A 26,856-nucleotide genomic window follows, 5' to 3' on the forward strand; every position below is an offset into this window, starting at 1 on the left:
GTCTCTCTCGTCGGTGCGGTCTCTCTCGTCGGTGCGGTCTCGCTCGTCGGTGCGGTCTCTCGTCAGTGCAGTCTCGCTCGTCGGTACGGTCTCTCTCGTCGGTGCGGTCTCTCTCATCGGTGCGGTCTCTCGTCGGTGCGGTCTCTCTCGTCGGTGTGGTCTCTCTCGTCGGTGCGGTCTCTCTCGTCGGTGCGGTCTCTCTCGTCGGTGCGGTCTCGCTCGTCGGTGCGGTCTCTCGTCAGTGCAGTCTCGCTCGTCGGTACGGTCTCTCGTCGGTGCGGTCTCTCGTCGGTGCGGCCTCTCGTCGGTGCGGTCTCTCGTCGGTGCAGTCACGCTCGTCGGTGCGGTCTCTCTATCATCTCTGCGGTCTCTCTCTCGTCGGTGCGATTTCTCAATCGTCGGTGCGGTCTCTCTCGCTCGTCGGTGCGGTCTCTCGCTCGTCGGTGCGGTCTCTCGCTCGTCGGTGCGGTCTCTCCCCTCAGTGCGGTCTCTTACAGGGATCTGGCGCTCCAGGCACAGGTTGAAGTGCTTCTTCTCTCCCGGCTTCAGCCTCCGCAGCGGGACGCGCGTTTCTCCGATAAACTCGTTGTGACTCAGTTTGTCTTCATCACAGACAGAAATCCTGAGGAGACAGCGGCGTCTGGTGAGGAAGATGAAGGCTCCCGAATACACGCTGCATCTGGGACACAATGCCCCGCTGCCTCGCCAGGGTTAGGTCATTATCTTTTATAATTTCAGCCTTTGTAATGCCGCCATATAGCGACAATATAATACCCACATATTTTTTTCCCAATAATATAGAGCACTTAATGAAAAATACCCCATATTACTGCCATATAGTGCCACCTTAATACTGACATGTACAGCCCACATGATCCTGTCATATAGTGCCACCATAATACTGACATATACAGCCCACAAGATCATGACATATAGTGCAACCCTAATACTGACATGTACAGCCAACATGATCCTGCCATATAGTGCCACCATAACACTGACATTTACAGCACATATGATACCACAACCCCAATAATACTGCCATACGTCTCATCCATTTTTCCCCCTCAAGAAAACCAGTTTTGGGTCCTTCAGAGAGGACCCGTCACCAGGCGCGGAGTGCCCTGTTTTTGCTCTTATTCTCTTCCCGCTCCTCCCCTGAGGATTCTGTTTTCTATAAATCCGGCATCCGGTTGCAGAGATATGAGCCTTTATATTTTATGGCCTTTACTAGGGGGCGTGGCTCACAGGACAATTATGCAAAACAGCCTAAACACACGCCCGCGAGGATCCTGTGAGCCACGCCCCTTATTAGCAGTAAATAATAAAGCCCCAATATCTCTAGAACCGTATGGCGGATTTCAAAGCAATAAAGAGCGAAATACTCAGAGGAGCAGCGGGAATAAAACACATCTAAAAATTGGCCACTTCTGACCTGGCAACGGGTCCCCTTTAAATTTTTCTTTTACTGTCGCACACTTCATGTCTTTTCTGATAATTGTTCTGATAAGCGACCGGCGGGGACGCACCGCATGTCAATGTCCAGCTGTAAAGCCGAAGGAGACACATAAAGGTGCGCCATCCGACGCTCTGCCCGCTCACCTCAGGATCTTTTTGGCCATGTCCTCGGGGGTGATGCCGCAGTAGGTGAGGTTCTCGTTCCACGTGGGGTTCAGGGTGTTCCTCACTATTCGCGTCTTCAGCTTGTTTGCCTGAGGGAAGAGCATCGGTCATGGCTGATAGTGCGGTCTCGTTATACGGAATCAGCGGGTGCTATTCTTATACACTATGTATCAGGAACACCCCAAAATCAGAGGAATCCCCTAATACCTCCTGGAATAATGCCGCCAGATACTGGGTTAGTTCTTCCTGTCATTACTCTCTGGGCCGCGACCTCACATCCCCATAGTCTCCAGCCAGACCTGACTAATCAGGTGATTGATTATAAGATTAGCATCGATCCAGGCCCGGCTAGTGGAGCGCAGAGGCAGATTGCTGGGATGGAGGTTATTACATCAGGCCTTAATAGGCGAGCCCAGAGAGACTCATTAATCTAGTGGCAGACTGCTGTGGCAGCAGCTCGGAGAGGTCGACAGGGCAGCAGCGCCGCCGCTGAGCTGTACTGACGGCAGCAAGGAATAAAGGGTTAACAAGAACACCCGTATGTGGCACAGAGTGGGCACGGGGGCCGGGCACTGCTGACAAGTGACTGATATTGGTCAGGACACTGCCCACACAGCTCACCCTGGCACTGCCAACCTGCAGCACCCAGCCATCAGGGCGAGGCCAAACACCATCCTGGCACTGCCACTCTACATCACAGGGGCAGTGCCAGTCTACATCACAGGGGCAGTGCCACTCTTCATCACAGGGGTAGTGCCAGTCTACATCACAGGGGCAGTGCCAGCGTGCATCACAGAGGCAGTGCCAGCCTATACCACAGGGGCAGTGCCAGCCTATACCACAGGGGCAGTGCCAGCCTACACCACAGGGGCAGTGCCAGCCTACATCACAGGGGCAGTGCCAGCCTACATTACAGGGGCAGTGCCAGCCTATATCACAGGGGCAGTGCCAGCCTGCAGGCCATGCGGTGTTCCCCATTGCATAGTGCCAGGCTGTACGTTGCGGAGGTGCGGGCAGACAGTAATGGGGGTTGCACCTTGCAGGCTCCGGGCAGGAGATGGATCTTCACATACGGGTCGGCGAGGCCATTGAAGTCCATTGGTTTCAGTCCCTAAAAAGTAGAATAGAGAAATGTGAGGCTCCGCTCCCAGCACTGGTCCCAGTCACAGCATCACTGGTGTCCTGCAGCTGCAGAACCTCTTACTTCATCAATACCCTCCATGGGATCAGCGTCTGTCCACAGTGTGCTCCCTTGTAGGGCATGCTGGGAATTGTAGTTCTTATATAAGGTAAATGGGTGAGCTGAGACTGCAGCTTGTGGTGTGTGTAGAGCAGTGGACGCCATCAGTAAATGTGCGGGTTGGAGTATTAGGATATTCTACGCTTCCGGCGTCACGACGGCTCGGCAGATCCGTGGTCGTGCTCATGGCGCTGAGCCACGCGATCTGTGTCACTAACAGGCTTAGTGGATTTCATGTGTCCGCCGGGGATTACGGGTAATACCTGCTGGGGTTTATGGAGGAGCGGGATTATAGGGACGGATGAGAAGCATCAGCCGCCCCCGCAACCAGCACCACACCCTACAGCAGCCCCGAGTCACCACCGATGCCAGCCTCGCCCCAGGACCACAGCCCGGACCACCCACAGCCAGGGAGAGAGACAGAGACAGAATGGGGGAGGAGAGATGGGGCCGGGGGAGAAGAGAGACAAGGGCCAGGGGGGAGAAGAGAGACAAGGGCCGGGGGAAGAAGAGAGACAAGGGCCGGGGGGAGAAGAGAGACAAGGGCCGGGGGGAGAAGAGAGACAGGGCCGGGGGGAGGAGAGACAGGGCCGGGGGGAGAAGAGAGACAGGGCCGGGGGGAGAAGAGAGACAGGGCCGGGGGGAGAAGAGAGAGACAGGGGCCGGGGGGGAGAAGAGAGACAAGGGCCGGGGGGGAGAAGAGAGACAAGGGCCGGGGGGAGAAGAGAGACAGGGCCGGGGGGGAGAAGAGAGACAGGGCCGGGGGGAGGAGAGACAGGGCCGGGGGGAGAAGAGAGACAAGGGCCGGGGGGAGAAGAGAGACAGGGCCGGGGGGGAGAAGAGAGAGACAGGGGCCGGGGGGAGAAGAGAGACAAGGGCCGGGGGGGAGAAGAGAGACAAGGGCCGGGGGGAGAAGAGAGACAAGGGCCGGGGGGAGAAGAGAGACAGGGCCGGGGGGAGAAGAGAGACAAGGGCCGGGGGGAGAAGAGAGACAAGGGCCGGGGGGAGAAGAGAGAGACAGGGGCCGGAGGGAGAAGAGAGAGACAGGGCCGGGGGGAGAAGAGAGACAAGGGCCGGGGGGAGAAGAGAGAGAGACAGGGCCGGGGGGAGGGAGAGAGACAGGGGCCAGGGGGAGAAGAGAGACAGGGGCCAGGGGGAGAAGAGAGACAAGGGCCGGGCGGAGAAGAGAGACAGGGGCCGGGGGGAGAAGAGAGACAAGGGCCGGGGGGAGAAGAGAGACAAGGGCCGGGGGGAGAAGAGAGACAAGGGCCGGGGGGAGAAGAGAGACAAGGGCCGGGGGAGAAGAGAGAGACAGGGGCCGGGGGGGAAGAGAGAGACAGGGGCCGGGGGGAGAAGAGAGACAAGGGCCGGGGGGAGAAGAGAGACAGGGGCCGGGGGGAGAAGAGAGAGACAGGGACCGGGGGGGAGAAGAGAGAGACAGGGGCCGGGGGGAGAGAGAGAGAGACAGGGGCCGGGGGGAGAGAGAGAGAGACAGGGGCCGGGGGGAGAAGAGAGAGACAGGGGCCGGGGGGAGAAGAGAGAGACAGGGGCCGGGGGGAGAAGAGAGAGACAGGGGCCGGGGGGAGAAGAGAGAGACAGGGACCGGGGGGAGAAGAGAGAGATAGGGGCCGGGGGGGAGAAGAGAGAGACAGGGGCCGGGGGGAGAAGAGAGAGACAGGGGCCGGGGGGAGAAGAGAGACAGGGGCCGGGGGAGAAGAGAGAGACAGGGGCCGGGGGGAGAAGAGAGAGACAGGGGCCGGGGGGAGAAGAGAGAGACAGGGGCCGGGGGGAGAAGAGAGAGACAGGGGCCGGGGGGAGAAGAGAGAGACAGGGGCCGGGGGGAGAAGAGAGAGACAGGGGCCGGGGGGCGAGAAGAGAGAGACAGGGGCCGGGGGGAGAAGAGAGAGACAGGGGCCACGGGGAGAAAAGAGAGACAGGGGCCACGGGGAGAAAAGAGAGACAGGGGCCACGGGGAGAAAAGAGAGACAGGGGCCACGGGGAGAAGAGAGAGACAGGGGCCACGGGGAGAAGAGAGAGACAGGGGCTGGGGGAGAAGAGAGAGACAGGGGCCGGGGGGAGAAGAGAGAGACAGGGGCCGGGGAGAAGAGAGAGACAGGGGCCACGGGGAGAAGAGAGAGACAGGGGCCGGGGGGAGAAGAGAGACAGGGGCCACGGGGAGAAGAGAGATACAGGGGCCGGGGGGAGAAGAGAGAGACAGGGGCCGGGGGGAGAAGAGAGAGACAGGGGCCAGGGGAAGAAGAGAGAGACAGGGGCCGGGGGGAAAGAGAGAGACAGGGGCCGCGGGGAGAAAAGAGACAGGGGCCACGGGGAGAAGAGAGAGACAGGGGCCGGGGAGAGAAGAGAGAGACAGGGGCCAGGGGAAGAAGAGAGAGACAGGGGCCGGGGGGAAGAGAGAGACAGGGGCCACGGGGAGAAGAGAGAGACAGGGGCCGGGGGGAGAAGAGAGAGACAGGGGCCGGGGGGAAAAGAGAGAGACAGGGGCCGGGGGGAGAGAGAGAGAGACAGGGGCCGGGGGGAGAAGAGAGAGACAGGGGCCGGGGGGAGAAGAGAGAGATAGGGGCCGGGGGAGAAAAGAGACAGGAGCCGGGGGGAGAAGAGGGACAGGGGCCGGGGGAGAAAAGAGACAGGGGCCGGGGGAGAAAAGAGGCAGGGGCCGGGGGAGAAAACAGACAGGGGCCGGGGGAGAAGAGAGACAGGGCTGAAAGGGGGAGAGAGAAACAAGGCCAGGGGCCAGGGGGGAGAGAGAAACAAGGCTGGGGGGAGAGAGAAACAAGGCTGGGGGGGAGAGAGAAACAAGGCCGGGGGGAGAGAGAAACAAGGTCGGGGGGGGAGAGAGAAACAAGGTCGGGGGGGAGAGAGAAACAAGGTCGGGGGGGAGAGAGAAACAAGGTCGGGGGGGAGAGAGAAACAAGGTCGGGGGGAGAGAGAGAAACAAGGCCGGGGGGAGAGAGAAACAAGGCTGGGGGGAGAGAGAAACAAGGTCGGGGGGGAGAGAGAAACAAGGCTGGGGGGGAGAGAGAAACAAGGTCGGGGGGGGAGAGAGAAACAAGGTCGGGGGGGGAGAGAGAAACAAGGTCGGGGGAGAGAGAGAAACAAGGCCGGGGGGGGAGAGAGAAACAAGGCCAGGGGGGAGAGAGAAACAAGGCTGGGGGGGAGAGAGAAACAAGGTCGGGGGAGAGAGAGAAACAAGGCCGGGGGGGAGAGAGAAACAAGGCCAGGGGGGAGAGAGAAACAAGGCTGGGGGGGAGAGAGAAACAAGGCCAGGGGGAGAGAGAAACAAGGCCGGGGGAGAGAGAAACAAGGCCGGGGGGGGAGAGAGAAACAAGGTCGGGGGGAGAGAGAAACAAGGCTGGGGGGGAGAGAAACAAGGCTGGGGGGGAGAGAAACAAGGCCGGGGGGGAGAGAGAAACAAGGTCGGGGGAGAGAGAGAAACAAGGCCGGGGGAGAGAGAGAAACAAGGCCGGGGGAGATCGAATCACAATCTTTTTTTCCGCTCATGGTCAGTGTCGAGTGAAGACATTTATTGTGTTTTCTCTTTATAAATCATAATGACAACCAAAAACATCCAAATGACTGTAATCAACAATTCTCTTTTGGCTGATAACATGCACAGACCTTGACACGCATGAGCTTGAATGGCTATTAGAGGTGACGTCCTCACCTGTGACCTGTCTGCTTGTAATCAGTGTGTGCATAAAAGCTGAGTGAGTTTCTGGGGTCCAGACAGACTCTTGTATCTTTTCTCCAGCCACTGACGTTTCTGGATTGTGAGTTATGGGGAAACCAAAAAATTGTCACCGGATGCATGGGAAAAGATAGTTGAACTGTATAAAAGAGGAAAGGGATCCAAAAAGATATCCAAGGAATGATAATGCCGGTCAGCAGTGTTCAACCTGTGATTAGCAAATGGAAAATCAGGGGCTCTGTATAAACAAAACCACGATCAGGGAGACCAACAACAATGTCAGCCACAACTGCCAGGAAAATTGTTCAGGATGCAAAGAAAAACTCACAAATAACATCAGCTGAAATCCAGGACTCACTGACAACTAGCGGTGCGGCAGCTTCATGATGTACAATAAGCAGGGACGTGAAGAAAAATGGGCTGCATGGTCGAGTCACCAGAAGAAAGCCATTACTGTGTAAATGCCCCAAAGTATCTCACCTACAATACACCAAACAGCACAGAGACAAGCCTCCAAACAGCCCAGAGACAAGACCCCCAAACAGCCCAGAGACAAGACCCCCAAACAGCCCAGAGACAAGACCCCCAAACAGCCCAGAGACAAGCCTCCAAACAGCCCAGAGACGAGCCTCCAAACAGCCCAGAGACGAGCCTCCAAACAGCGCAGAGACAAGCCTCCAAACAGCGCAGAGACAAGCCCCCAAACAGCCCAGAGACAAGCCTCCATACAGCTCAGAGACAAGCCTCCAAACAGCCCAGAGACAAGCCTCCAAACAGCGCAAAGACAAGCCTCCATACAGCTCAGAGACAAGCCTCCAAACAGCCCAGAAACAAACCCCCAAACAGCACAGAGGCAAGCCCCCAAACAGCACAGAGACAAGCCTCCAAACAACCCAGAGACAAGCCTCCAAACAGCCCAGAGACAAGCCTCCAAACAGCCCAGAGACAAGCCTCCAAACAGCCCAAAGACAAGCCCCCAAACAGCCCAGAGACAAGGCTCCAAACAGCGCAGAGACGAGCCTCCAAACAGCGCAGAGACGAGCCTCCAAACAGCGCAGAGACGAGCCTCCAAACAGCGCAGAGACGAGCCTCCAAACAGCCCAGAGACGAGCCTCCAAACAGCACAGGACAAACCTCCAAACAGCACAGAGACGAGCCCCCAAACAGCACAGAGACAAGCCCCCAAACAGCACAGAGACAAGCCCCCAAACAGCCCAGAGACGAGCCTCCAAACAGCACAGGACAAACCTCCAAACAGCACAGAGACAAGCCCCCAAACAGCACAGAGACAAGCCTCCAAACAGCCCAGAGACAAGCCTCCAAACAGCCCAGAGACAAGCCTCCAAACAGCCCAGAGACAAGCCTCCAAACAGCCCAGAGACAAGCCTCCAAACAGCCCAGAGACAAGCCTCCAAACAGCCCAGAGACAACCCCCCAAACAGCCCAGAGACAAGGCTCCAAACAGCACAGAGACGAGCCTCCAAACAGCCCAGAGACGAGCCTCCAAACAGCCCAGAGACAAGCCTCCAAACAGCCCAGAGACGAGCCCCCAAACAGCCCAGAGATGAGCCCCCAAACAGCACTGAGACGAGCCCCCAAACAGCCCAGAGACGAGCCCCCAAACAGCCCAGAGACGAGCCCCCAAACAGCCCAGAGACGAGCCCCCAAACAGCCCAGAGACGAGCCCCCAAACAGCCCAGAGACGAGCCCCCAAACAGCCCAGAGACGAGTCCACAAACAGCCCAGAGACGAGCCCCCAAACAGCCCAGAGACGAGCCCCCAAACAGCCCAGAGACAAGCCCCGAAACAGCCCAGAGACAAGCCCCCAAACAGCCCAGAGACGAGCCTCCAAACAGCACAGGACAAACCTCCAAACAGCCCAGAGACAAGCCCCCAAACAGCCCAGAGACAAGCCCCCAAACAGCCCAGAGACGAGCCTCCAAACAGCACAGGACAAACCTCAAACCTCCAAACAGCACAGGGACAAGCCCCCAAACCGCACAGAGACATACCTCCAAACAGCACAGAGACAAGCCTCCAAACAGCACAGAGACAAGCCTCCAAACAGCACAGAGACAAGCCTCCAAACAGCACAGAGACAAGCCTCCAAACAGTCCAGAGACAAGCCTCCAAACAGCCCAGAGACTAGCCTCCAAACAGCCCAGAGACTAGCCTCCAAACAGCCCAGAGACGAGCCTCCAAACAGCGCAGAGACGAGCCTCCAAACAGCGCAGAGACGAGCCTCCATACAGCACAGAGACAAGCCTCCAAACAGCCCAGAGACAATCCTCCAAACAGCCCAGAGACAATCCTCCAAACAGCCCAGAGACAAGCCTCCAAACAGCCCAGAGACAATCCCCCAAACCGCCCAGAGACAAGCCTCCAAACAGCACAGAGACAAGCCTCCAAACAGCCCAGAGACAAGCCTCCAAACAGCCCAGAGACAATCCTCCAAACAGCCCAGAGACAATCCTCCAAACAGCCCAGAGACAAGCCTCCAAACAGCCCAGAGACAATCCCCCAAACCGCCCAGAGACAAGCCTCCAAACAGCACAGAGACAAGCCTCCAAACAGCCCAGAGACAAGCCTCCAAACAGCCCAGAGACAATCCTCCAAACAGCCCAGAGACAATCCTCCAAACAGCCCAGAGACAATCCTCCAAACAGCCCAGGGACAAGCCCCCAAACCGCCAAGAGACAATCCCCCAAACCACCCAGAGACAAGCCTCCAAACAGCGCAGAGACAAGCCCCCAAACCGCACAGAGACAAGCCCCCAAACAGCACAGAGACAAGCCCCCAAACAGCACAGAGACAAGCCCCCAAACAGCACAGAGACAAGCCCCCAAACAGCACAGAGACAAGCCCCCAAACAGCCCAGAGACAAGACCCCCAAACAGCCCAGAGACAAGACCCCAAAACAGCCCAGAGACAAGCCTCCAAACAGTCCAGAGACAAGCCTCCAAACAGCCCAGAGACAAGCCTCCAAACAGCCCAGAGACAAGCCTCCAAACAGCCCAGAGACAAGCCTCCAAACAGCCCAGAGACAAGCCTCCAAACAGCCCAGAGACAAGCCTCCAAACAGCCCAGAGACAATCCCCCAAACCGCCCAGAGACAAGCCTCCAAACAGCGCAGAGACAAGCCCCCAAACAGCACAGAGACAAGCCCCCAAACAGCACAGAGACAAGCCTCCAAACAACACAGAGACAAACCTCCAAACAGCGCAGAGACAAGCCTCCAAACAGCACAGAGACAAGCCCCCAAACAGCACAGAGACAAGCCCCCAAACAGCACAGAGACAAGACCCCAAACACCACAGAGACAAAACCCCCAAACAGCCAAGAGACAAGACCCCAAACACCAGAGACAAGCCTTCAAACAGCCCAGAGACAAACCTCCAAACAGCACAGAGACAAGCCTCCAAACAGCACAGAGACAAGCCTCCAAACAGCCCAGAGACAAGCCTCCATACAGCGCAGAGACAAGCCTCCAAACAGCCCAGAGACAAGCCTCCAAACAGCCCAGAGACAAGCCCCCAAACAGCACGGAGGCAAGCCCCCAAACAGCCCAGAGACAAGCCTCCAAACAACACAGAGACAAGCCTCCAAACAGCCCAGAGACAAGCCTCCAAACAGCCCAGAGACAAGCCTCCAAACAGCCCAGAGACAAGCCCCCAAACAGCACGGAGACAAGCCCCCAAACAGCACACAGACGAGCCTCCAAACAGCCCAGAGACAAGCCACCAAACAGCCCAGAGACAAGCCCCCAAACAGCCCAGAGACAAGCCTCCAAACAGCGCAGAGACAAGCCTCCAAACAGCGCAGAGAAAAGCCTCCAAACAGCCCAGAGACAATCCCCTAAACAGCCAAGAGACAAGCCTCCAAACAGCCCAGAGACGAGCCTCCAAACAGCCCAGAGACGAGCCCCCAAACAGCCCAGAGACAAGCCTCCAAACAGCCCAGAGACAAGCCTCCAAACAGCCCAGAGACAAGCCTCCAAACAGCCCAGAGACAAGCCTCCAAACAGCGCAGAGACAAGCCCCCAAACAGCACAGAGACAAGCCCCCAAACAGCACAGAGACAAGCCTCGAAACAACACAGAGACAAACCTCCAAACAGCGCAGAGACAAGCCTCCAAACAGCACAGAGACAAGCCCCCAAACAGCACAGAGACAAGCCCCCAAACAGCACAGAGACAAGACCCCAAACACCACAGAGACAAAACCCCCAAACAGCCAAGAGACAAGACCCCAAACACCAGAGACAAGCCTTCAAACAGCCCAGAGACAAACCTCCAAACAGCACAGAGACAAGCCTCCAAACAGCACAGAGACAAGCCTCCAAACAGCCCAGAGACAAGCCTCCATACAGCGCAGAGACAAGCCTCCAAACAGCCCAGAGACAAGCCTCCAAACAGCCCAGAGACAAGCCCCCAAACAGCACGGAGGCAAGCCCCCAAACAGCCCAGAGACAAGCCTCCAAACGGCCCAGAGACGAGCCTCCAAGCAGCCCAGAGATAAGCCTCCAAGCAGCCCAGAGATAAGCCTCCAAACAGCCCAGAGACAAGCCTCCAAACAGCCCAGAGACAAGCCCCCAAATAGCACAGAGACAAGCCCCCAAACAGCACAGAGACAAGACGCCAAACACCAGAGAGACAAGACCCCCAAACAGCCCAGAGACAAGCCTCCAAACAGCACAGAGACAAGCCTCCAAACAGTACAGAGACAAGCCTCCAAACAGCCCAGAGACAAGCCTCCATACAGCGCAGAGACAAGCCTCCAAACAGCCCAGAGACAAGCCTCCAAACAGCCCAGAGACAAGCCCCCAAACAGCATGGAGGCAAGCCCCCAAACAGCCCAGAGACAAGCCTCCAAACAACACAGAGACAAACCTCCAAACAGCGCAGAGACAAGCCTCCAAACAGCACAGAGACAAGCCCCCAAACAGCACAGAGACAAGCCCCCAAACAGCACAGAGACAAGACCCCAAACACCACAGAGACAAAACCCCCAAACAGCCAAGAGACAAGACCCCAAACACCAGAGACAAGCCTCCAAACAGCCCAGAGACAAACCTCCAAACGGCCCAGAGACGAGCCTCCAAGCAGCCCAGAGATAAGCTTCCAAGCAGCCCAGAGATAAGCCTCCAAACAGCCCAGAGACAAGCCTCCAAACAGCCCAGAGACAAGCCCCCAAATAGCACAGAGACAAGCCCCCAAACAGCACAGAGACAAGCCCCCAAACAGCCCAGAAACAAGCCTCCAAACAGCCCAGAGACAAACCTCCAAACAGCCCAGAGACGAGTCTCCAAACAACCCAGAGACAAGCCTCCAAACAGCCCAGAGACGAGCCTCCAAACAGCACAGAGACAAGCCCCCAAACAGCCCAGAGACGAGCCCCCAAACAGCACAGAGACAAGCCTCCAAACAGCCCAGAGACAAGCCCCCAAACAGCCCAGAGACGAGCCCCCAAACAGCACAGAGACAAGCCTCCAAACAGCCCAGAGAAGAGCCCCCAAACAGCCCAGAGACGAGCCTCCAAACAGCACAGGACAAACCTCCAAACAGCACAGAGACAAGCCCCCAAACAGCACAGAGACAAGCCTCCAAACAGCACAGAGACAAGCTTCCAAACAGCCCAGAGACAAGCCTCCAAACAGCCCAGAGCCAAGCCCCTAAACAGCCCAGAGACTAGCCTCCAAACAGCCCAGAGACAAGCCTCTGAACAGCACAGAGATGAGCCTCCAAACAGCACAGAGACAAGCCTCCAAACAGCACAGAGACAAGCCACCAAACAGCCCAGAGACAAGCCCCCAAACAGCCCAGAGACAAGCCTCCAAACAGCACAGAGACAAGCCTCCAAACAGCCCAAAGACAAGCCCCCAAACAGCCCAGAGACAAGCCCCCAATCAGCCCAGAGACAAGCCTCGAAACAGCCCAGAGACAAGCCTCCAAACAGCCCAGAGACAAGCCCCCAATCAGCCCAGAGACAAGCCTCGAAACAACCCAGAGACAAGCCTCCAAACAGCCCAGAGACGAGCCTCCAAACAGCACAGAGACAAGCCCCCAAACAGCCCAGAGACGAGCCCCCAAACAGCACAGAGACAAGCCTCCAAACAGCCCAGAGACAAGCCCCCAAACAGCCCAGAGACGAGCCCCCAAACAGCACAGAGACAAGCCTCCAAACAGCCCAGAGAAGAGCCCCCAAACAGCCCAGAGACGAGCCTCCAAACAGCACAGGACAAACCTCCAAACAGCACAGAGACAAGCCCCCAAACAGCACAGAGACAAGCCTCCAAACAGCACAGAGACAAGCTTCCAAACAGCCCAGAGACAAGCCTCCAAACAGCCCAGAGCCAAGCCCCTAAACAGCCCAGAGACTAGCCTCCAAACAGCCCAGAGACAAGCCTCTGAACAGCACAGAGACAAGCCTCCAAACAGCACAGAGACAAGCCACCAAACAGCCCAGAGACAAGCCCCCAAACAGCCCAGAGACAAGCCTCCAAACAGCACAGAGACAAGCCCCCAAACAGCCCAGAGACAAGCCCCCAAACAGCCCAGAGACAAGCCTCCAAACAGCCCAGAGACAAGCCTCCAAACAGCCCAGAGACAAGCCTCCAAACAGCCCAGAGACAAGCCTCCAAACAGCCCAGAGACAAGCCTCCAAACAGCACAGAGACAAGCCTCCAAACAGCCCAGAGAAGAGCCCCCAAACAGCCCAGAGACAAGCCTCCAAACAGCCCAGAGACAAGCCTCCAAACAGCCCAGAGACAAGGCTCCAAACAGCCCAGAGACAAGCCTCCAAACAGCCCAGAGACAAGCCTCCAAACTTTTGGAACACGGTAATTTGGAGTGATGAGACCAAAATCAAACTTTTTGGCCACAATCATAAACGTTACATTTGGAGAGGTGTCAACAAGGCCTATGATGAAAGGAACACCATTCCTACAGTAAAGCATGGAGGTGGATCGCTGATGATGTGGGAGTGTGTACAAGGAACTTGGCCAGATGGAAAAATGAATGCAGCACTTTATCAGCAAATACTGGAGGCAAATTTGCACTCAACAGCCTGGAAGCTGCGCATGAGACGTACTTGGATGCTCCAACATGACAACCATTCAAAACACAAGGCCAAGTCGACCTGTCATTGGCTACATCAGAACAAAGTGAAGGTTCTGGAGTGGCCATCTCAGTCTCCTGACGTCAATATCGAGCCGCTCTGAGGAGAACTTAAGCAAAGCGCAGTTCATGCAAGAAAGCCCATGAATTTACAGGAACTGGAGGCACCAAGAAGAATGAGCAGCTTTACCATCTGACCAAGAAGAATGGGCGGCTTACCATCTGACCAAGAAGAATGGGTAGCTTTACCATCTGACCAAGAAGAATGGGCAGCTTTACCATCTGACCAAGAAGAATGAGCGGCATTACCATCTGAGAAAATAAAGAGCCTCATCCACAACTACCACAAAAGACTTCAAGCTGTCTTTGATGCTAGAGGGGGCAATACACGGTATTAAGAACTGGGGGATGGGAACTTTTCATCAGGGTCATTTGGATGTTTTTGGTTGTCATAAAGATTTATAAGGAGAAAACTCAGTAGATGACAATAAATGGCTTCACCCAACCACTAACCATGAGTGGAAAAAAAGATTGTGTGTTATCATTCATATTCTGTCAAAAAAGGTCAAGAAAGAAAAAAAATCTACCGGGGTGTGTAAACTTTTGAGCACAACTGTATATACTCGGCACTGTGCAGTGTAATGTTCTCATCCGAGCTCCTCCATGGTAATTGTATTAGGATTAGATACATGTATCACATGCTGTACTGTCAGATACATGACAGATGTCAGACAGCTCATTAGGAGGGCCACTCCCAGTTATGGCCACCTCATCATCCCCGCACCCATCATGGTGGCCCCATCATCCCTGCCCCCGTCATGGTGGCCCCATTTTCCCCGCCCCGTCATGGTGGCCCCATTTTCCCCGCCCCGTCATGGTGGCCCCATTATCCCCGCCCCGTCATGGTGGCCCCATTATCCCCGCCCCGTCATGGTGGCCCCATTTTCCCCGCCCCGTCATGGTGGCCCCATTTTCCCCGCCCCGTCATGGTGGCCCCATTTTCCCCGCCCCGTCATGGTGGCCCCATTATCCCCGCCCCGTCATGGTGACCCCATTTTCCCCGCCCCGTCATGGTGGCTCCATTATCCCCCCCCGTCATGGCGGCCCCATTATCCCCGCCCCGTCATGGTGGCCCCATTATCCCCGCCCCGTCATGGTGGCCGCTCACCTTCGCTCGCAGGATGTCGCACTGTAAGATGCATTTTTCTTGGTCATAAAATAATTCAAATTCCAGCGTTCCCAGCGCAGCTAAAATGACAAGAAGATAAAAAGTCAGAAATAAGACGTCCCCTCCCCCACTGACCGCCCGCACAGCGCAAAATATCCACCGAATGTGGCAGAATACGGACAATCGTGTCTACTCCAGTCACATCCAGAGCTGCATCCATAATTCTGCTATTATGTCATGTCTTCTACTCCAGTCACATCCAGAGCTGCATCCATGATTCTCCTATTATGTCATGTCTTCTACTCCAGTCACATCCAGAGCTGCATCCATAATTCTCCTATTATGCCATGTCTTCTACTCCAGTAACATCCAGAGATGCATCCATAATTCTGCTATTATGTCATGTCTTGTACTCCAGTCACATCCAGAGCTGCATCCATAATTCTGCTGTTATGTCATGTCTTCTACTTCAGTCACATCCAGAGCTGCATCCATAATTCTGCTATTATGTCATGTCTTCTACTCCAGTCACATCTAGAGCTGCATCCATAATTCTGCTATTGTCATGTCTTGTACTCCAGTCACATCCAGAGCTGCATCCATAACTCTGCTATTATGTCATGTCTTGTACTCCAGTCACATCCAGAGCTGCATCCATAACTCTGCTATTATGTCATGTCTTGTACTCCAGTCACATCCAGAGCTGCATCCATAACTCTGCTATTATGTCATGTCTTGTACTCCAGTCACATCCAGAGCTGCATCCATAACTCTGCTATACAGCACGTCTTCTCCCCGCACTGCAGCCATACTGCTGCTGTTACATCGGGTGATGTCAGGTGTCGGCTCCGGGACGTCTTGACCTGAGCGTGTCTCTGATCTAATGATCACATTAGCCCATATGTGGCAGGGTGAGTGGCGATGGCTCATTAGTTGCTGCGCAGTGTGCACAGGCCCTGCTGATACTTTGTCCTCCTTGTGGCAGTGTTGGGGGGTCCTCATCTGCCCCCCAGTAATCCCACATAGAGCGGAGCCCCGGCTGCCTTTCTCAGCCTATGGTTATATCTAATGGGCTGCATCTTCGATCAGCGGGTGCATTATTAGCTCCTAGGACGTATGTGGGCGGCCGTGTGTCCAATACCAGACCCCTCATGCAGTGCACAGTGCACCCCCCAATTACTGAAAACTACCATAGTGCTGGAGCCAGAGCAATACACTCACATTACAGGAGACAGCGCTACCACACGCGGTGCCGCTACTGACGGCAAAACCACTGTGCGAGAGACGAGGAGCGGGGAGAAGCCTGTGTGAGAGAGGAGGAGCGGGGAGCAGTCTGTGTGAGAGAGGAGGAGCGGGGAGCAGCCTGTGTGAGAGAGGAGTGGGGAGCAGCCTGTGTGAGAGAGGAGGAGTGGGGAGCAGCCTGTGTGAGAGAGGAGGTGCGGGGAGCGGCCTGTGTGAGAGAGGAGGAGCGGGGAGCGGCCTGTGTGAGAGAGGAGGAGCGGGGAGCAGCCTGTGTGAGAGAGGAGGAGCGGGGAGCAGCCTGTGTGAGGGAGGAGGAGTGGGGAGCAGCCTGTGTGAGAGAGGAGGAGTGGGGAGCAGTCTGTGTGAGAGAGGAGTGGGGAGCAGCCTGTGTGAGAGAGGAGGAGTGGGGAGCAGCCTGTGTGAGAGAGGAGGTGCGGGGAGCGGCCTGTGTGAGAGAGGAGGAGCGGGGAGCGGCCTGTGTGAGAGAGGAGGAGCGGGGTGCGGCCTGTGTGAGAGAGGAGGAGCGGCGAGCGGCCTGTGTGAGAGAGGAGGAGCGGGGAGCGGCCTGTGTGAGAGAGGAGGAGCGGGGAGCGGCCTGTGTGAGAGAGGAGGAGCGGGGAGCGGCCTGTAAGAGAGAGGAGGAGCGGGGAGCGGCCTGTGTGAGAGAGGAGGAGCGGGGAGCGGCCTGTGTGAGAGAGGAGGAGTGGGGAGCGGCCTGTGTGAGAGAGGAGGAGTGGGGAGCGGCCTGTGTGAGAGAGGAGGAGTGGGGAGCGGCCTGTGTGAGAGAGGAGGAGTGGGGAGCGGCCTGTGTGAGAGAGGAGGAGTGGGGAGCGGCCTGTGTGAGAGAGGAGGAGCGGGGAGCGGCCTGTGTGAGAGAGGAGGAGTGGGGAGCAGCCTGTGTGAGAGAGGAGGAGCGGGGAGCAGTCTGTGTGAGGGAGGAGGAGCGGGGAGCAGTCTGTGTGAGAGAGGAGGAGTGGGGAGCGGCCTGTGTGAGGGAGGAGGAGCGGGGAGCGGCCTGTGTGAGAGAGGAGTGGGGAGCAGTCTGTGTGAGAGAGGAGGAGCGGGGAGCAGTCTGTGTGAGAGAGGAGGAGCGGGGAGCAGCCTGTGTGAGAGAGGAGGAGCGGGGAGCAGCCTGTGTGAGAGAGGAGGAGCGGGGAGCAGCCTGTGTGAGGGAGGAGGAGTGGGGAGCAGCCTGTGTGAGAGAGGAGGAGCGGGGAGTGTCCTGTGTGAGAGAGGAGGAGCGGGGAGTGTCCTGTGTGAGAGAGGAGGAGTGGGGAGCAGCCTGTGTGAGAGAGGAGTGGGGAGCAGCCTGTGTGAGAGAGGAGGAGTGGGGAGCAGCCTGTGTGAGGAAGGAGGAGTGGGGAGCAGCCTGTGTGAGAGAGGAGAAGCGGGGAGCAGCCTGTGTGAGAGAGGAGGAGCGGGGAGTGTCCTGTGTGAGAGAGGAGGAGTGGGGAGCAGCCTGTGTGAGGGAGGAGGAGTGGGGAGTGTCCTGTGTGAGAGAGGAGGAGCGGGGAGTGTCCTGTGTGAGAGAGGAGGAGTGGGGAGCAGCCTGTGTGAGAGAGGAGTGGGGAGCAGCCTGTGTGAGAGAGGAGGAGCGGGGAGCAGCCTGTGTGAGAGAGGAGAAGCGGGGAGCAGCCTGTGTGAGAGAGGAGAAGCGGGGAGCAGCCTGTGTGAGAGAGGAGGAGCGGGGAGTGTCCTGTGTGAGAGAGGAGGAGTGGGGAGCGGCCTGTGTGAGAGAGGAGGAGCGGGGAGCGGCCTGTGTGAGAGAGGAGGAGTGGGGAGCAGCCTGTGTGAGAGAGGAGGAGCGGGGAGCAGTCTGTGTGAGGGAGGAGGAGCGGGGAGCAGTCTGTGTGAGAGAGGAGGAGTGGGGAGCGGCCTGTGTGAGGGAGGAGGAGCGGGGAGCGGCCTGTGTGAGAGAGGAGTGGGGAGCAGTCTGTGTGAGAGAGGAGGAGCGGGGAGCAGTCTGTGTGAGAGAGGAGGAGCGGGGAGCAGTCTGTGTGAGAGAGGAGGAGCGGGGAGCAGCCTGTGTGAGAGAGGAGGAGCGGGGAGCAGCCTGTGTGAGAGAGGAGGAGCGGGGAGCAGCCTGTGTGAGGGAGGAGGAGTGGGGAGCAGCCTGTGTGAGAGAGGAGGAGCGGGGAGTGTCCTGTGTGAGAGAGGAGGAGTGGGGAGCAGCCTGTGTGAGGGAGGAGGAGTGGGGAGTGTCCTGTGTGAGAGAGGAGGAGCGGGGAGTGTCCTGTGTGAGAGAGGAGGAGTGGGGAGCAGCCTGTGTGAGAGAGGAGTGGGGAGCAGCCTGTGTGAGAGAGGAGGAGCGGGGAGCAGCCTGTGTGAGAGAGGAGAAGCGGGGAGCAGCCTGTGTGAGAGAGGAGGAGCGGGGAGCAGCCTGTGTGAGAGAGGAGGAGCGGGGAGCAGCCTGTGTGAGAGAGGAGGAGCGGGGAGCAGCCTGTGTGAGGGAGGAGGAGTGGGGAGCAGCCTGTGTGAGAGAGGAGGAGCGGGGAGTGTCCTGTGTGAGAGAGGAGGAGTGGGGAGCAGCCTGTGTGAGGGAGGAGGAGTGGGGAGTGTCCTGTGTGAGAGAGGAGCGGGGAGTGTCCTGTGTGAGAGAGGAGGAGTGGGGAGAAGCCTGTGTGAGAGAGGAGTGGGGAGCAGCCTGTGTGAGAGAGGAGGAGCGGGGAGCAGCCTGTGTGAGAGAGGAGAAGCGGGGAGCAGCCTGTGTGAGAGAGGAGAAGCGGGGAGCAGCCTGTGTGAGAGAGGAGGAGCGGGGAGTGTCCTGTGTGAGAGAGGAGGAGTGGGGAGCAGCCTGTGTGAGGGAGGAGGAGTGGGGAGTGTCCTGTGTGAGGGAGGAGGAGTGGGGAGTGTCCTGTGTGAGAGAGGAGGAGTGGGGAGCAGCCTGTGTGAGAGAGGAGGAGTGGGGAGCAGCCTGTGTGAGAGAGGAGGAGTGGGGAGCGGCCTGTGTGAGAGAGGAGGAGCGGGGAGCGGCCTGTGTGAGAGAGGAGGAGCGGGGAGCGGCCTGTGTGAGAGAGGAGGAGCGGGGAGCAGCCTGTGTGAGAGAGGAGGAGTGGGGAGCAGCCTGTGTGAGAGAGGAGGAGCGGGGAGTGTCCTGTGTGAGAGAGGAGGAGCGGGGAGTGTCCTGTGTGAGAGAGGAGGAGTGGGGAGCAGCCTGTGTGAGAGAGGAGGAGCGGGGAGTGTCCTGTGTGAGAGAGGAGGAGCGGGGAGCAGCCTGTGTGAGAGAGGAGGAGCGGGGAGTGTCCTGTGTGAGAGAGGAGGAGCGGGGAGTGTCCTGTGTGAGAGAGGAGGAGTGGGGAGCAGCCTGTGTGAGAGAGGAGTGGGGAGCAGCCTGTGTGAGAGAGGAGGAGTGGGGAGCAGCCTGTGTGAGGAAGGAGGAGTGGGGAGCAGCCTGTGTGAGAGAGGAGCGGGGAGCAGCCTGTGTGAGAGAGGAGGAGCGGGGAGTGTCCTGTGTGAGAGAGGAGGAGTGGGGAGCAGCCTGTGTGAGGGAGGAGGAGTGGGGAGTGTCCTGTGTGAGAGAGGAGTGGGGAGCAGCCTGTGTGAGAGAGGAGGAGTGGGAAGCGGCCTGTGTGAGAGAGGAGGAGCGGGGAGCGGCCTGTGTGAGAGAGGAGGAGCGGGGAGTGTCCTGTGTGAGAGAGGAGGAGTGGGGAGCAGCCTGTGTGAGAGAGGAGGAGTAGGAAGCGGCCTGTGTGAGAGAGGAGGAGTGGGGAGCGGCCTGTGTGAGAGAGGAGGAGTGGGGAGCGGCCTGTGTGAGAGAGGAGGAGCGGGGAGCGGCCTGTGTGAGAGAGGAGGCGCGGGGAGCAGCCTGTATGAGAGAGGAGGAGTGGGAAGCGGCCTGTGTGAGAGAGGAGGAGTGGGAAGCGGCCTGTGTGAGAGAGGAGGAGTGGGAAGCGGCCTCTGTGAGAGAGGAGGAGTGGGGAGCAGCCTGTGTGAGAGAGGAGGAGTGGGGAGTGTCCTGTGTGAGAGAGGAGGAGTGGGGAGCGGCCTGTGTGAGAGAGGAGGAGTGGGGAGCGGCCTGTGTGAGAGAGGAGGAGCGGGGAGCGGCCTGTGTGAGAGAGGAGGAGTGGGGAGTGTCCTGTGTGAGAGAGGAGGAGCGGGGAGCAGCCTGTGCGAGAGAGGAGGAGCGGGGAGCAGCCTGTGTGAGAGAGGAGGAGTGGGGAGCAGCCTGTGTGAGAGAGGAGGAGTGGGGAGCAGCCTGTGTGAGAGAGGAGGAGTGGGAAGCGGCCTGTGTGAGAGAGGAGGAGTGGGGAGCGGCCTGTGTGACAGAGGAGGAGTGGGGAGCAGCCTGTGTGAGGGAGGAGGAGTGGGGAGCAGCCTGTGTGAGGGAGGAGGAGCGGGGAGCAGCCTGTGTGAGGGAGGAAGAGCGGGGAGCAGTCTGTGTGAGAGAGGAGGAGCGGGGAGCGGCCTGTGTGAGAGAGGAGGAGCGGGGAGCGGCCTGTGTGAGAGAGGAGGAGTGGGGAGCGGCCTGTGTGAGAGAGGAGGAGTGGGGAGCGGCCTGTGTGAGAGAGGAGGAGTGGGGAGCGGCCTGTGTGAGAGAGGAGGAGTGGGGAACAGCCTGTGTGAGGGAGGAGGAGTGGGGAGCAGCCTGTGTGAGGGAGGAGGAGTGGGGAGCAGCCTGTGTGAGGGAGGAGGAGTGGGGAGCAGCCTGTGTGAGGGAAGAGTAGTGGGGAGCAGCCTGTGTGAGGGAGGAGGAGTGGGGAGCAGCCTGTGTGAGGGAGGAGGAGCGGGGAGCAGCCTGTGTGAGGGAGGAGGAGTGGGGAGCAGCCTGTGTGAGAGAAGAGGAGTGGGGAACAGCCTGTGTGAGGGAGGAGGAGTGGGGAGCAGCCTGTGTGAGAGAAGAGGAGTGGGGAGCAGCCTGTGTGAGGGAGGAGGAGTGGGGAGCAGCCTGTGTGAGGGAGGAGGAGTGGGGAGCAGCCTGTGTGAGGAGGAGGAGTGGGGAGCAGCCTGTGTGAGGGAGGAGGAGTGGGGAGCAGCCTGTGTGAGAGAGGAGGAGTGGGGAGCAGCCTGTGTGAGGGAGGAGGAGTGGGGAGCAGCCTGTGTGAGGGAAGAGTAGTGGGGAGCAGCCTGTGTGAGGGAGGAGGAGTGGGGAGCAGCCTGTGTGAGGGAGGAGGAGTGGGGAGCAGCCTGTGTGAGGGAGGAGGAGCGGGGAGCAGCCTGTGTGAGGGAGGAGGAGTGGGGAGCAGCCTGTGTGAGAGAAGAGGAGTGGGGAACAGCCTGTGTGAGGGAGGAGGAGTGGGGAGCAGCCTGTGTGAGGGAGGAGGAGTGGGGAGCAGCCTGTGTGAGGGAGGAGGAGTGGGGAGCAGCTTGTGTGAGAGAGGAGAGCAGCCTGTGTGAGAGAGGAGGAGTGGGGAGCAGCCTGTGTGAGAGAGGAGGAGTGGGGAGCAGCCTGTGTGAGGGAGGAGGAGCGGGGAGCAGCCTGTGTGAGAGAGGAGAGCAGCCTGTGTGAGAGAGGATGAGTGGGGAGCAGCCTGTGTGAGGGAGGAGGAGCGGGGAGCAGCCTGTGTGAGAGAGGAGGAGTGGGGAGCAGTCTGTGTGAGAGAGGAGGAGCGGGGAGCAGCCTGTGTGAGGGAGGAGGAGTGAGGAGCAGCCTGTGTGAGAAAGGAGGAGTGGGGAGCAGCCTGTGTGAGAGAGGAGTGGGGAGCAGCCTGTGTGAGAGAGGAGGAGTGGGGAGCAGCCTGTTTGAGAGAGGAGGAGCGGGGAGCAGCCTGTGTGAGAGAGGAGGAGTGGGGAGCAGTCTGTGTGAGAGAGGAGGAGCGGGGAGCAGCCTGTGTGAGGGAGGAGGAGTGAGGAGCAGCCTGTGTGAGAAAGGAGGAGTGGGGAGCAGCCTGTGTGAGAGAGGAGTGGGGAGCAGCCTGTGTGAGAGAGGAGGAGTGAGGAGCAGCCTGTGTGAGGAGGAGGAGCGGGGAGCAGCCTGTGTGAGAGAGGAGGAGTGGGGAGCAGCCTGTGTGAGGGAGGAGGAGCGGGGAGCAGCCTGTGTGAGGGAGGAGGAGCGGGGAGCAGCCTGTGTGAGAGAGGAGGAGTGGGGAGCAGCCTGTGTGAGAGAGGAGGAGCGGGGAGCAGCCTGTGTGAGAGAGGAGGAGTGGGGAGCAGCCTGTGTGAGAGAGGAGGAGTGGGGAGCAGCCTGTGTGAGGAGGAGGAGTGGGGAGCAGCCTGTGTGAGAGAGGAGGAGCGGGGAGCAGCCTGTGTGAGAGAGGAGGAGTGGGGAGCGGCCTGTGTGAGGGAGGAGGAGTGGGGAGCGGCCTGTGTGAGAGAGGAGGAGTGGGGAGCAGCCTGTGTGAGGGAGGAGGAGTGGGGAGCAGCCTGTGTGAGGGAGGAGGAGTGGGGAGCAGCCTGTGTGAGAGAGGAGTGGGGAGCGGCCTGTGTGAGAGAGGAGGAGTGGGGAGCAGCCTGTGTGAGAGAGGAGGAGTGGGGAGCAGCCTGTGTGAGAGAGGAGGAGTGGGGAGCAGCCTGTGTGAGAGAGGAGGAGTGGGGAGCAGCCTGTGTGAGAGAGGAGGAGTGGGGAGCAGCCTGTGTGAGGGAGGAGGAGTGGGGAGCAGCCTGTGTGAGGGAGGAGGAGTGGGGAGCAGCCTGTGTGAGAGAGGAGGAGTGGGGAGCAGCCTGTGTGAGAGAGGAGGAGTGGGGAGCAGCCTGTGTGAGGGAGGAGGAGTGGGGAGCAGCCTGTGTGAGAGAGGAGGAGTGGGGAGCGGCCTGTGTGAGGGAGGAGGAGTGGGGAGCAGCCTGTGTGAGAGAGGAGGAGCGGGGAGCGGCCTGTGTGAGAGAGGAGGAGCGGGGAGCAGCCTGTGTGAGAGAGGAGGAGCGGCCTGTGTGAGAGAGGAGGAGCGGGGAGCGGCCTGTGTGAGAGAGGAGGAGTGGGGAGCAGCCTGTGTGAGAGAGGAGGAGCGGCCTGTGTGAGAGAGGAGGAGCGGGGAGCGGCCTGTGTGAGAGAGGAGGAGTGGGGAGCAGCCTGTGTGAGAGAGGAGGGGTGGGGAGCAGCCTGTGTGAGAGAGGAGTGGGGAGCGGCCTGTGTGAGAGAGGAGGAGTGGGGAGCAGCCTGTGTGAGAGAGGAGGAGTGGGGAGCGGCCTGTGTGAGGGAGGAGGAGTGGGGAGCAGCCTGTGTGAGAGAGGAGGAGTGGGGAGCAGCCTGTGTGAGAGAGGAGGAGTGGGGAGCAGCCTGTGTGAGAGAGGAGGAGTGGGGAGCAGTCTGTGTGAGAGGAGGAGCGGGGAGCAGCCTGTGTAAGAGAGGAGGAGTGGGGAGCCGCCTGTGTGAGAGAGGAGGAGTGGGGAGCAGCCTGTGTGAGAGAGGAGGAGTGGGGAGCAGCCTGTGTGAGAGAGGAGGAGCGGGGAGCAGCCTGTGTGAGAGAGGAGGAGCGGGGAGCAGCCTGTGTGAGGGAGGAGGAGTGGGGAGCAGCCTGTGTGAGAGAGGAGGAGTGGGGAGCGGCCTGTGTGAGAGAGGAGGAGTGGGGAGCAGCCTGTGTGAGAGAGGAGGAGTGGGGAGCAGCCTGTGTGAGAGAGGAGGAGTGGGGAGCAGCCTGTGTGACGGAGGAGGAGCGGGGAGCAGCCTGTGTGAGAGAGGAGGAGTGGGGAGCAGCCTGTGTGAGAGAGGAGTGGGGAGCAGCCTGTGTGAGAGAGGAGGAGTGGGGAGCGGCCTGTGTGAGGGAGGAGGAGTGGGGAGCAGCCTGTGTGAGAGAGGAGGAGTGGGGAGCAGCCTGTGTGGGAGAGGAGGAGTGGGGAGCAGCCTGTGTGAGGGAGGAGGAGCGGGGAGCAGCCTGTGTGAGAGAGGAGGAGCGGGGAGCAGCCTGTGTGAGAGAGGAGTGGGGAGCAGCCTGTGTGAGAGAGGAGTGGGGAGCAGCCTGTGTGAGGAGGAGGAGTGGGGAGCGGCCTGTGTGAGAGAGGAGGAGTGGGGAGCCGCCTGTGTGAGAGAGGAGGAGTGGGGAGCAGCCTGTGTGACGGAGGAGGAGCGGGGAGCAGCCTGTGTGAGAGAGGAGGAGTGGGGAGCAGCCTGTGTGAGGGAGGAGGAGTGGGGAGCAGCCTGTGTGAGGAGGAGGAGTGAGGAGCAGCCTGTGTGAGAGAGGAGGAGTGGGGAGCAGCCTGTGTGAGGGAGGAGGAGTGGGGAGCAGCCTGTGTGAGAGAGGAGGAGTGGGGAGCAGCCTGTGTGAGGGAGGAGGAGTGGGGAGCAGCCTGTGTGAGGAGGAGGAGTGAGGAGCAGCCTGTGTGAGAGAGGAGGAGCGGGGAGCAGCCTGTGTGAGAGAGGAGGAGTGGGGAGCAGCCTGTGTGAGGGAGGAGGAGTGGGGAGCAGCCTGTGTGAGGAGGAGGAGTGAGGAGCAGCCTGTGTGAGAGAGGAGGAGTGGGGAGCAGCCTGTGTGAGAGAGGAGGAGTGGGGAGCAGCCTGTGTGAGGGAGGAGGAGTGGGGAGCAGCCTGTGTGAGGGAGGAGGAGTGGGGAGCAGCCTGTGTGAGAGAGGAGGAGTCGGGACTACAGTCGCATTTCCCCAGTAATGGCTGATAACAGATAATAATAGCTTGCATGCTCCGGTTTATTATACATTATTACGTACTGCCGTCGTCAGAGTCATAGTTGTCCAGGTCGTCGGGTTCATCCGCGTGTTCCGCCGCCTGATGCGGTATGTCCAGGGGTGACAGGTTGTGGGGGTGTCCTGTGGGGGACGCGGCGCCCTCCGGCCAGGGGCTGTATCTCGGGAAGTAGTCGGAGATTTGCTGGATGGGTCGGATGGGGCCGGGGCACACGTTTATGGCCATGTGCTCCTGGATGCTGATGGGAACCTTGTCACCGCGCCGCACCGTCATCAGGGTGTCTGCGGGCGAGAGAGAAGCGCGAGCTTAGATACACACATTACATAGGTACATGAGATTAGATACAAACAGATACATGACATACAGGAGTCAGGGAGGTTAGATACATGACATACAGGAGTCAGGGAGATTAGATACATGACATACAGCAGTCCAGGAGATTAGATACATGACATACAGGAGTCAGGGAGATTAGATACATGACATACTGGAGTCAGGGAGATTAGATACATGACATACTGGAGTCAGCGAGATTAGATACATGACATACAGCAGTCAGGGAGATTAGATACATGACATACAGCAGTCAGGGAGATTAGATACATGACATACAGCAGTCAGGGAGATTAGATACATGACATACTGGAGTCAGGGAGGTTAGATACATGACATACAGGAGTCAGGGAGATTAGATACATGACATACTGGAGTCAGGGAGGTTAGATACATGACATACAGCAGTCAGGGAGATTAGATACATGACATACTGGAGTCAGGGAGGTTAGATACATGACATCCAGGAGTCAGGGAGATTAGATACGTGACATACAGCAGTCAGGGAGATTAGATACATGACATACAGGAGTCAGGGAGATTAGATACGTGACATACAGGAGTTAGGGAGATTAGATACATGACATACAGCAGTCAGGGAGATTAGATACATGACATACAGGAGTCAGGGAGATTAGATACATGACATACAGTAGTCAGGGAGATTAGATACATGACATATAGGAGTCAGGGAGATTAGATACATGACATACAGGAGTCAGGGAGGTTAGATGCATGACACAGGAGACAGGGAGATTAGATACATGACATACAGGAGTCAGGGAGATTAGATACATGACATACAGGAGTCAGCGAGGTTAGATACATGACATACAGGGGTCAGGGAGATTAGATACATGACATACAGGAGTCAGCGAGATTAGATACATGACATACAGGAGTCAGGGAGATTAGATACATGACATACAGGAGTCAGGGAGATTAGATAATGACATACAGGAGTCAGGGAGATTAGATACATGACATACAGGGGTCAGGGGGGTTAGATACATGACATACAGGAGTCAGGGAGATTAGATACATGACATACAGGGGTCAGGGAGATTAGATACATGACATACAGGGGTCAGGGAGGTTAGATACATGACATACAGGGGTCAGGGAGGTTAGATACATGACAGAGAACATTGTGAGCTGATCTGGAAATCATAGAATAAATGCAGAAGATGAAGACTTCGGATACACTGGGACCAGTAGAAAGATGGTGGTGGAAGCAACAGTTATTGGATATCAATGGCACCAAGCATCAGCACATTTGATGGGATTCCTGGAGTGACGGGGATGTGCGGCCCCCAGTAATGCAGGACAGATAAGACCAGGAGATATTGAATAATTCGCTGGTAAGAAAGGAAGATAGAGGAGATAATGAGGATGGAGAGCGGAGGGAAGAGCGGAGGGAAGCGCAGCTCCTGCAGATAGACTGCAGCACGGAGCGCTCAGATGTGAGGCAGAGGGGTCTGCACCATGGATGGCAACAGGTCATATATAATGACAACATGCAAAACAGGTAGAGCGCCAAGAGGGTACAGGGTCAGGCAGGTAGAGCGCTGAAAGAGTAGAGGGTCAGGCAGGTAGAGCGCCGAGAGGGTACAGGGTCAGGCAGGTAGAGCGCTGAAAGAGTAGAGGGTCAGGCAGGTAGAGCGCTGAGAGAGTAGAGGGTCAGGCAGGTAGAGCGCTGAGAGAGTAGAGGGTCAGGCAGGTAGAGCACCAGAGAGAAAAGAGGGTCAGGCAGGTAGAGCGTCGAGAGAGTAGAGGGTCAGGCAGGTAAGGTAGAGCGCCGAGAGAGTAGAGGGTCAGGCAGGTAGAGCACCGGAGAGAAAGGAGGGTCAGGCAGGTAGAGCACCGAGAGAGTAGGGGGTCAGGCAGGTAGAGCGCTCAGAGAGTAATGGGTCAGGCAGGT

The 26,856-nt window shown here is 58.3% G+C and overlaps 1 protein-coding gene across 2 annotated transcripts in view; it reads right to left on the reverse strand.

Annotated features, from left to right (window-relative positions):
* DOC2A (double C2 domain alpha) overlaps positions 1-26,856 on the reverse strand; it is a 69,719-nt gene that overhangs the window by 31,663 nt on the left and 11,200 nt on the right. For both annotated transcript variants that reach the window (XM_075318591.1, XM_075318590.1), the window contains exons 2-6: positions 24,626-24,883; positions 14,852-14,931; positions 2,660-2,734; positions 1,603-1,712; positions 496-622 (exon numbers count right to left, since the gene is read on the reverse strand). In XM_075318591.1, coding sequence (XP_075174706.1) covers positions 496-622; positions 1,603-1,712; positions 2,660-2,734; positions 14,852-14,931; positions 24,626-24,875 — 642 coding nt within the window. In that variant the 5' untranslated portion in view covers positions 24,876-24,883. The remainder of the gene's footprint in view (positions 1-495; positions 623-1,602; positions 1,713-2,659; positions 2,735-14,851; positions 14,932-24,625; positions 24,884-26,856) is intronic.

This window comes from Anomaloglossus baeobatrachus, chromosome 7 (assembly GCF_048569485.1).
Source record: "Anomaloglossus baeobatrachus isolate aAnoBae1 chromosome 7, aAnoBae1.hap1, whole genome shotgun sequence".
Taxonomy (NCBI): Eukaryota; Metazoa; Chordata; class Amphibia; order Anura; family Aromobatidae; genus Anomaloglossus; species Anomaloglossus baeobatrachus.